This window comes from Octopus bimaculoides, chromosome 9 (genome assembly GCF_001194135.2).
Source record: "Octopus bimaculoides isolate UCB-OBI-ISO-001 chromosome 9, ASM119413v2, whole genome shotgun sequence".
In the NCBI taxonomy this organism is placed as follows: Eukaryota; Metazoa; Mollusca; class Cephalopoda; order Octopoda; family Octopodidae; genus Octopus; species Octopus bimaculoides.
The window spans coordinates 33,324,961-33,335,942 of NC_068989.1; the positions used below are offsets into that span (position 1 = coordinate 33,324,961).

General features: G+C 33.0%; 1 protein-coding gene across 1 annotated transcript in view; it reads left to right on the forward strand.

Moving 5' to 3' along the window:
- Positions 1 to 10,942, forward strand: part of LOC106878210 (ubiquitin carboxyl-terminal hydrolase MINDY-3) — a 46,889-nt gene extending 35,947 nt beyond the window's left edge. Inside the window, exons 7-12 of the mRNA XM_014927355.2 lie at positions 522 to 592; positions 1,199 to 1,279; positions 3,338 to 3,410; positions 4,508 to 4,580; positions 7,630 to 7,792; positions 10,776 to 10,942. Of these exons, the coding sequence (XP_014782841.1) occupies positions 522 to 592; positions 1,199 to 1,279; positions 3,338 to 3,410; positions 4,508 to 4,580; positions 7,630 to 7,792; positions 10,776 to 10,931 (617 nt within the window). The 3' untranslated portion in view covers positions 10,932 to 10,942. The remainder of the gene's footprint in view (positions 1 to 521; positions 593 to 1,198; positions 1,280 to 3,337; positions 3,411 to 4,507; positions 4,581 to 7,629; positions 7,793 to 10,775) is intronic.
- The last annotated feature ends 40 nt before the right edge of the window (positions 10,943 to 10,982 follow it).

The window sequence follows — 10,982 nt, forward strand, 5'->3', positions numbered from 1 at the left end:
ACACACACACACACACACACACACATACACACACACACACACGATGGGATTCTTTCAGTCTCCATCAACCAAATCCACTCCCAAGGCTTTGGTTGGCCCAAGGCTATAGTAGAAGACACTTGCCCAAGGTGCCACACAGTGGGACTGAACCCAGAACCATGTGGTTGGGAAGTAAGCTTCTTAGCATACAGCCATGCCTGTGGAATACGATAACACTTTGAATTTATTTTTAAGAACTTTTTATGTCAATATGTGTGATGTGTTTTAAATAGAAGTCCTGCTTATTTCTATTGTATAGAGAAATTCATTTCCTTTTGTCAATGTTTATGAAAATAGGTGTTAAGTTTGAATTAAGGCTTCAGCTAAAGATATTCAGAATTAATATCAATTTCAAAATAGCAATATTTGCAGAATATCCACCCTGTGCAAGTACAGAAAATTAATGAAGTGGTAATTGAGTAATTTGTTATCTCCATACTCATTAGTAGATAATTGCCAAAAATGTATTATTGTCCTTTCAGAAATGCGTGGTATCTATAAACAATCTTACATTGGGTTTTTGACCCTCCTTGAACACTTACGTTACTGTGAGGTGAGTAAACCTTTTCTCTACATTTATTGACTTTCATAAGAAATTCAGTTTTTGATATTTCTCAAGAAAGTTAATTTTTTTTTTCTGTTTGATGTTTTTGTGTTGCTATTTTTAATGGCAGAACATATCTCCCATATCTTCACTATAACTCCTATCCTTTGCTCTTATCCCTTATTGGTTGTGTGATGATGTCATGTAAATAAAATAATTACATTTTCATGGTTGAATAATTTGAGAGACGCTTTAGAGTTCTACTCTCCAAATTTACATGCCTTGCTAGCTGAACAGGTAGGCTTTTTCTGTCAGCTTAATATGGAGTTATATTCAACTGACTTAATATGTTGTGTTTTGTCAACCTGACATCAAGGTGTCTCCCCCACCCCTTAACATGCTAGTTCTACTTGCTCAGTGTGTTGCATTCTGTGGTGTTTAAGTTTTGTCACTGAGCTTGTTTGCATAGCTGATATAAAATTTGTGCTTTTTAATTCTTTTAGCTGTATTTGTTTTGACTATATTACACATTTTTTTATTCACACTATTGCTTATCACCTTTGCTTAATTTTGAAAATGTGAGTATTTGTCAATCGGAAATTTTTATTTCCACAGGTTGGATGGTTTCTGAAAAATCCCAAATGCCCAATTTGGCTACTTGCTAGTGAAACACATTTGACAGTGCTTTTTTCCAAGGTGGGTATTAAATCTACATAACATAATAAGTACTTACTTTATTGAAAGTAATGCAATCACGTGTTTTAAAATGATGTTTGTATCTGACTATGAGATTGCAGTACATATGTATATATGTATGTGTGTTAGTTACTGTCTCCTTGCCTTGATGTTGTGTGATAGTTCTGAGTGTTGCCATCATGCAAGCAGTGTTTTTCATTTCCAATCTTCTGTGAAAACATATCTAGCTATGACAAAATATTACCATACTTGAAAGCAAATGTGGGTTGATGACAGGAGTATCTGCCTGAACAAATTCCATGTGAGCATTGAAAAGTGGGAGATGAAATGATGATACGAGTGTGTGTGTGTGTCCTTGCCTTGACATGGCACTATAGTTGAAAACAAGCTTCACCATCTTACAAGTGGTATTGTTTGTTTCCAATCTTCCATGAAAACCCTTCTAGTTAGAGGAAATATTAACTTGCTTGGAAACAGGCAGAGGGTGACAAGAAGGGCATCTGGCCATAGGAGATCTACCTCTGAATTCCATCTGACCCATACAAGATGGGAAAGTGGATGTTCAAATAGTGAGAATGATGATATGCATACATTACATACATTTTGTATGTATGTATGTATGTATGTATAAAATGATTTTTTTTTTTTACTAAGCGCAAGAAACAAATTTATAAGGACGAGATATGATTTCGTGTGATATGAATGCTGTTATCAAAGATATTAGAATATCAACTAGGAATTAAAGTATTCTTGTTCTACAATTCCTATCATGTAGCATTATATATTTTATTTAACTTATTGTTAAAAGTAGTGTTTATTTTGACAAGGTACATTGTGTGGTTGTCAGTTGAAAGAGTGTTTGTGATTGATTTGATTTTATTATATGTTATTGGTATTTATTTTTATCAGCTCTTATCTAGTACATGTTTTCAAATAGCATTATATTGTTAGTGAAATAGACATTGAACAATGCTACAAGCAATTCATTCTATAGGAAGTTTTACAACTGCTTCAGTGTCTTTTTAAAGAGCAAACTACTTATTGTATACTTCATATTTTAAATTATCAAAATTATATACTTCTGAAAGTGCACGTAATAAAACATGCACATAACGAGAAATCATTTACATATGATCTTTTATCTTTTACTTGTTTCAATCATTTGGCTGTGGCCATGCTGGGGCACTGCCTTGAAGAATTTTTAGTTGAATGAATTGACCCCAGTACTTCATTTCTTTTCTTTTTTAAGCCTGCTACTTATTCTATTGGCCTTTTTGCTGAACTGCTAAGTTACGGGAATGTAAACACACCAACACTGGTTGTCAAGTAGTGGTGGGGAATAAACACATGTACAGACGCACACACATACACACGATGGGCTTCCTTCAGTTTCCACCTACCAAATCCACTCACAAGATGCTATGCAATGGGACTGAACCCAGAACCATGTGATCAGGAAGCAAGCTTCTTACCACACACCCAAGCACCTATATATAAATATATTTTTTTGCACATGATAAATACAACTCTGTCATATTTACAAGTGTTAAATGAAATATTAAAATAGAATCAGTTGACTTTTTTTTTTGCTAGTTATCAAACTCATGTTCCAAAGAGTATTAGTGACCTTAAATGTAAAATGAATTTTCCAGTTAGTATTGAAACTGGGTTGCAAATTCAGTTTACTGAGTACCAAAGGATAAAATCCATATACAGACAAAAGTAGATCTTTAAAAAAATATGAAGTGAAATTAGTGTGGCAACTTTAAACTCATTTCTAGAATTTGCTGCAGAAAAAAAAAGACACTCTAAGTCCTTTAATAATGAGATTGGCAAATTGCATCCAAGTTTTAATAGTTTTTACTTTGAATGGTGATAGTTGAATCAATACAGGAAAAGATCAATGTTGTGCATTAAACTGTAGCTCAGCTTGGGAATTGAAGCTTAGTCAATTTCAGTTAAATAATGGTTTAAATGTACTTAATTCATTGTAGGATCTTAAAACAACAGTGAATGTTATATATCTTTTTCCTTGCATTAACTCTCTTCTATTTTCAGGAGAAGGGAATAGTTTTTCCTGCTACTCAAGAAATGACAGCAAAACAGGTGTTTCAAAAATTTGATAATGAAGGTCAGTTAAAAAAAAGCTATTAAAATTGTTTAGGTCAGCTTCACATAAAATAACTGTTTCTAGAAATATTCAAGGTTATGTGTTTCTTTGGCAAATTTTCTTTTAGTGTCTAAAACTGGTAACCTTTTAGGAATGATTTAAATTTTGGAAGTAAAGAAGAATCAGTAGGGAGCCAAATCCAGAGAGTGGAGTGACTGAAGGACAAGAATCATCTTATCATGGATCGGGAGTGATGTGTTGTAGGGTAGCATCCAAATTTTGCTTGTCTGTTCTGCAAGTCTCTTCCATTGCTCTACTTATCTCAAACATCTCAACATCCAAATAAAACTATTTATCATCTGACCATGTGGAACAAAGTCATGATGAAGTCAGCTTTCCAATAAAAAAAGACATCACCTTCACATTTGTGCTTTATTTGGTTGCAACAATGACAACCCAACTCACTGCAATGACTAACTTTTGTTTCAACATTATAGCCGCACACCCATACTTTGTCACTTGTTATGATACTAATCAGAAAATTTTCAATGGCATTCAAATGATCAAACAACAACTCTTTATTGACTCTGGCTTAGTTTTCTTTTTGTTTGTCAGTGACACTCAGTGCAAATTTTGTTGTAACATGAAGCATCTTCCACTTTTCTTTTAAAATTCATCTGACATGAATTATGTTTACTTCTTATGAAACTTCACAAACAGGCAACAATTTTCATGATTACAACACACCTTTTTACAATGTAATCATTCTCCAATCATTCACAATTTGAAGTGCTGCTATTAATGTGAGATTGTATACAGCTTGTTATCTTTTTCCAGTGGTGTAACATTAGAAACATCTCTGTAAAAGGGTCCCCTGCCTCCTATTTGAGACAGAATTTCATACAAACACATTGTTCAACTTGTAATAAATCACTCAAGCATGTGCAGATTGATGACAACCCTATATGGTATGATGTGATTACTATTAGACTTCAAGGTCAGAGTTACTGTAAGAACAAGCAGTTTTAAAAGTTTGGTGTCTTTTTGATCTTAAGTATAGTAATGTTGCCAAAAGTATTTTGAGAGAAAAAAAAATTATTTTCCTTTTCTCTGTACAGGTAATGGTTTTATATCTACTTCTTCTCTGGGACAGCTTTTACAGGAATTAGATCTGGGTTCAGAAAAGGAATTGTAAGTTATCCTTGTATTCATTGTTGTATTTAGCATATTCAACAACAATCTCAATCTATCTTTTGCATGTCACTAATAATAGTATAGAAAATGATAAATAACTTAAATTTCTTTCTTTCTTCTCTTTCATTATATTCACTTAGTACACACAGATATATTTTGAATTGCTATCTCAGAATTCCGAAACGCTTCATATTTTTATTTTCTTTAATAGAAAGAAATTAATCAAGCTAGCCTAAAAACAAATTTCATTAACAAAGATTGTTGTTAGCATTTATATTTGTTTTTAGATTATCTTGAATATTTTTTTTCTAACACATGAAGAGAATGTTAAGTGTTTTGGTTTTGGAAAAGGTTAAGGTTTCTATAAATTTAAACCTTACTAAATTTCCAAAACTCTTAATATTTTTATTTTATATGTTAGAAAAAATAATCAAGATAGCCTAAAAACAATTTAGTTAATGGTAATGATTTAGCAATTATAAGATTAAACTGCTAGACAACAGATCGTACAAGTTCATGAATTAAAATCTTATTACAAACTCTTTCTTACCTCAATGCAATTAGCTTGTTAAATAAGTTTCATCCATGACTCAAAGTTGTGTGGATACTTGTAAGAGAAGTAAAACCAATTGCATCAAAAGCATATAAACGTCTCAACATATAATGCTGTGGGTGTTAATATACCCATGGTGTTGTTAAAAATTGGGATGACCATCACACAATGTATGAATTAATAAATTCTTTGTACACATCATCATTATCATCGTCATTTAATATCTATTTTCTATGCTGGCATAGGTAGGATGGTTTGACAAGAGCTGGCAAGTCAGAAGACTGCAGTAAGCTCTGTTGTCTCTTTTGACATGGTTTTCTGGCAGGATGCCCTTCCTAACACTGACCATTTTACATAATGTACTGGGGACGTTTTATGTTGCACTAGCAGCAGTGAGGTCACCAAGTAATTTGCAGGACAAGATCCCTCAACAATAGGGAGTAGTATTGAGGGACAGAAAAGATGTCTTGTATTAGAAGAGCTACATGGTTACCTCAGATGGAGAAAGAGAAAGAGAGTGGGGAGGAAAGAAAGATGATGAAGATGTGACAGAGAGGGGCCAGGGGCTTTACACCCAAGTTACAGGGTGGTTTTCATAGTGAAGTATACTGGGGATTGGAGAGGGTGGGTAAGTTCACAAGACTTCAAAAGGAAAGTGGGAAGTAGAGGTGGGGGGTGATGTAGTGGGTGGGCACTGGTAAAGTGAGGGGTTATTAAGTGGATATGTTTTGGAAAAGAGATTGAACAGAGACATATTGTGTGCAGGTAGGTATGTGAGGGCGATTGGAGGGGTGGAGAATACAATGGTAGTAAGTGTGGGTAGGTTGGGATATATATATATATCAATTTAAATAAGAGCTATAACGCGATCCATCGTAAAAACTTTTTTAATGACCTATGTACATTTCAATGCAATATCCCGACTCACTCTTGTCTGAGATAAAAATTGGGATCTTGCATCTCTTCAGGGTCAAGTTTCATTAATTCATAGCAGACAGCAAATAACAGACAACATTAATAGTTGTCCTTAAATTATATGTGTATAAACAGGTTGTAATGACATGAAACATATTGAAACTGCATACAATATCAGTTAAGAAAACCGTTATATAGTAAAGTAAGTAAGTAAGTAGTGTTATTAACTTAGGATATTAACCTAGGATGTTAAGTAGCGACAAGCAATCAACGCTGTAATTTCAATAAAAACCGTTGGACTTTTGAAAGTAAATAAAATGAAGAGAGAAAATAATCTGTTATATATCATAATAGAATTATAAATTAATGGTCAAAGAGAGGTAAATCTAGTAAATAATATTTCTGAATTATATAATCCACTCAAATGTGCATAATCATATCAAATAATTATATTTCATTTTAAGTTTAGAATAGTAATTAAACTTGTTTTAAGGTTATGTAAACAAGATAATTTAGAAAATATAAATTATAAATAATAATAAATAAATTAAATTAGGTTACATTCAGATTGCAGTCATCAAAGTTTTTGAAAAAATATATATTAATTTAGCTTAGTAATGAGATTCAAATACAATATTAAAAATAATATTAAAAGAAGGAAAGGATTTAATCGATAAGGTAAAAAGTAAACAATTATTACGATGCAATCGGTACTATCTTACATATAAATATAAATGAAAGGGATTAGTTAAATCCATATAATGATACTATTTTACATGGTTTACGCTTATTCTTATAGAATCTGTTTCTATATGTACAATCATGAGTTTTGATAATAGTTATTTGATTTTTCATTTATATTTATGTACCGTTGAGCAGTATATTACTGGTTATGGCATATAAGTGATCAGAATATTGCTGTCAGATTTGCACTGTAATATTCACAACTCCTGACATTCTGACCAGTTATGTACCACAATCAGTAATATACTGCTCAGTAAGATTAAATACACACACACACACATATACATATATATATATATATATATATATATATATATATATATATATATATATACATACATACACATACACACATGCATACACTTATATGAACTTTGTATCCTGTTAGAATAACACAAAACAACTGTAGACCAGTTCATTCCCCACCCCATTAATATAATTTCTTTCTTTGTCAAATAATAAGATACATCTAATAAAGGGAAGTGCTATAAACTTCTTAAGTCTGTTGAAATATACTGCAAAGTTATCTTCATTGAGATCCAAACTCAATAACAAGAGTCATCATCATTTAATGTCCGCTTTCCATGCTAGCATGGAAAGCGGACGTTAAACGATGATGATGACTCTTGTTATTGATTTTGCAAAACAATAAAACATCTGGTCTGGTTTTCTACCTTCTACAATTTAAATATCAAGAGCATAATTTATGTAAAATATTGAAAAATAAAGGTTTAGCCGATAGTTTTGATTATACTGTTCTAACTGTTTTAACAGTATACAAGTTTGGTGTCAATCTTGCATTTTTGCTACTATTTGTTTTCTTAAACATTTAAGTGTTGATGTGGTGCGGAACAAATTGGATTCAGAGAACCTTGGAATCATCACGCTGAGCAGTTTTATGCAAGAATTTTATCCTGAAGAAGGAAGTCAAGGCTGTCCAAATCGCTTTATAGTGTTTCATTACAATGGACTTTCTCAATCATGTCCACAAACAAAGGTAACTCAATATCATACTTTTTATTTGCAGTTCTCATGCAATACAAATTTGTGTTTCTTTAGTAATTCATGTTTCTCTATGGCAATTATAATATTGGTTTCGAATTTTGACACAAGGCTAGCAATTTCAGGAGAGGGGTAAGTTGATTACATCGACCCCAGTATTCAGCTGGTACTTATTTCATCAACCTCAAAAGGATAAAAGACAAAGTCAACCTCAGTAGAATTTGAACTCAAAGCATGAAGACAGAATAAAAATGCTATTAAGCAGTTTGTCCAGCATGCTGATGATTCTGCCAGCTCACATTTTCAATGATTGTGTTGTTTTTTAAAATAAATATCAACTTAATTTTGAGCTGAGTTAGATTAAACTCCAGTGGGCTACATGTTGTGCAGATTGATAATAAGATATTGTATTACTGATGAGTAAATAAGTTGCTTTAATTTAATGGTTCAGAATATCTACCTTGCTATGATAATACTCCATAAGCCTTGATCAGGTGATACCTTGTGACAACCAAACTGTTATGACATTCTTTTGTTCAATTTTTCAAGCATACCTGAAAGTTATGACAGCAAAATTTGAAACTCTTCTGACTGATGATATTTTAGATACTGATTTCTGTAGTAGTGAAAATTTTCAGAGCCATAGAAAAGTTAGATAGAAAGAAGACATATTTTCACTGTGATGTTCCCAGTGGTGGAAACATACCATTAATCAGGTAATGGAGGGAGGAAAATAGTCTGTAGATTGTTTTCAATCATGCTGAATAACTTGAAGTGTTTACTTAAGTTTTTTCTGTAGCTTATTGGATCCTCTCAAACTGTCCAACCCATGCCAGCATGGAAAATGGACGTTAAATAATAATAACAATGCTGACAAGGATGATTCTTCTTATTATTTCTACACTCGAGCGCTTGTTTTGTCTGACATCTTTAATTCACTCTTTTCCTATCTGTTACTTCTACTTTTTAGCTAGCCAACATTCCTTCCTTGTCACACACATGCATGCCATATTTTTCACCTGCAACCTTCCTCTTGTATTCGCTCTTCTATCAAAAAACACTATTTTTGATCCCTTCCTACTTTCTTTCACCATTTTCCTTCTTTCTCTACACCATATGCTTAATAATGTCTGACTTTGCATCTTCTTGTTCCAAATTATTCCACCTCCTCAAATTGTACCATTTACTGGATATTTTACCACCTTCTGGACCTTTTACCAATTATGTAAATTGTTTCTCATTTTTCTCTTCTCAACAAATTCAAGTATTTTTCTTCCATTTTCTAATTTTGGTTTAAACTTTGTTTTGTAGCTGCATGCCTTGTTTTCCCATCCTTACTCGTTTTGCACTTGCAATCATCAGTAACATCTTTCACTTTACTCTTTCCATTTTTTCTGTTTCATCCACACACTTACACATGCTCTCACTGCTTTATCTCCATACTTTTATATTACACACACTATTGTTAGTGTGTGTAACACCCCCACCTCCACTAACCTATGTTACTATACTTCCACAGTTACACATGCTTATACACATACATACACTACACTAACACACACATGCACACCCCATACCCTCTTATGCTTATTTCTAAACAGAGATAAACTGTGACAAATGTACCTATGCATCTCCCCTTTCCTTCATTCTCAACTTTCCCTCTTCACCTACAACTAGCTTCTAATTTTTTTATTCCCAACTAGCTTCTAATCCTTCACCTTCTCCCTAACCTTTTGCTTTTTTTGTGGTTATATATGTATATATGTATGCATACATACACTCTATTATTGTGTCACTCTGCTTATATTTGTCTTTCTTTTTCTGATAAAAGACTAGTGCCAAAACATTTAAAGACACTCTTTCACCATTGAACTTTTTTTAACTAATACCATAGTTGTCAGACTTCATTCTTCCCGTGTTGTCTTTGTTCATGCGTATTGTCTTTACAACACACACACACATATTTATATACATACAGTTTGTGTGCGTGCGTATCATCATCATTTAACGTCTGTTTTCCATAGGTTGGGCAATTTGACTAGAGCTGGCAAGCTGAGGAGATGCACCAGACTCCAGTCTGATTTGGCATGGTTTCTACAGCTGGATGCCCTCCCTAATGCCAACCACTTTATAGAGTGTGCTGGATGATTTTATGTGGAACCACATGGGCGTTTTCATGTGACACCGCATAGGCACTTTTATGTGGCACTGCATGGGTGCTTTTGCGTGACATTGTCACAAGTGCTTTACACCACCAGAAGGATCAGTCTTAACACTTCTGCTGCAGGGTACAAGTCTTCTTGAGTACAGCCAGGCATCTCAGTCCTTCTTTGTCATCTCACCTGAAAGGTTCAGCTTTCTGAGGTCATTCTTCAGTATTTCATCTCATACCTTTCTGGGTCTCCCACTTCCACGTGTTCCATCCATTTTGAATGATCAGCACTTCTTTATGGAGCTGTCAGCATCCATCCATATCACATGACCAAATAAGTGCAGTCTTCTCTCTTGCACACAACAACCAATTCCTCTTATGCCTAACTTCTCTGTCATACTTGCATGCTAACATTCTGAAGTAAACAATATTATTTTTAAAGCATTTAAATTGAATAGTATATTTTGAATTTATTTACATTTTTATTAGTAGATACCTTTAAAATCATTCAAGCACAAGGGGATAAGCAGTCTGTACTGTCATTCAATATATGAAATGTCATGGGATTTAAAGAGTTAATATTTGCTCAAAAAATTTCTTTGATATTTTTGATATTTTGAGAAAAAATATGGACATTGTAGTTCTTCATTTATTCCTCACCTAAAAAGTCTATGGCTTTGCATTTGAAAATTAGTTTACTATTTAGATCAAAAATTAATCTGTTACACAGTGTAAAAAGAAAGGTTCAAGCATTGTTTAGTAGGAATTACATGTGGTAACATTAAATATATATATATATATATATATCTCTTCTTACTTTTTCTAGGTTACCTACCAAGAAGGTTCCATTACATTGCTGGTTGAAGAAGAGTATGATATGCAAATAGTTGTCGAGAGCACACCTATAAAGACTTGCCTAGAAACTAAGTGGCCGTTTATAGACATAACATGGAAAGACAATCATGTACCTTCATTAAACTAAAATGTTGCTGATGTCCAGTTGTTGTTCAACCATGTAACTGTGTGTGTATAT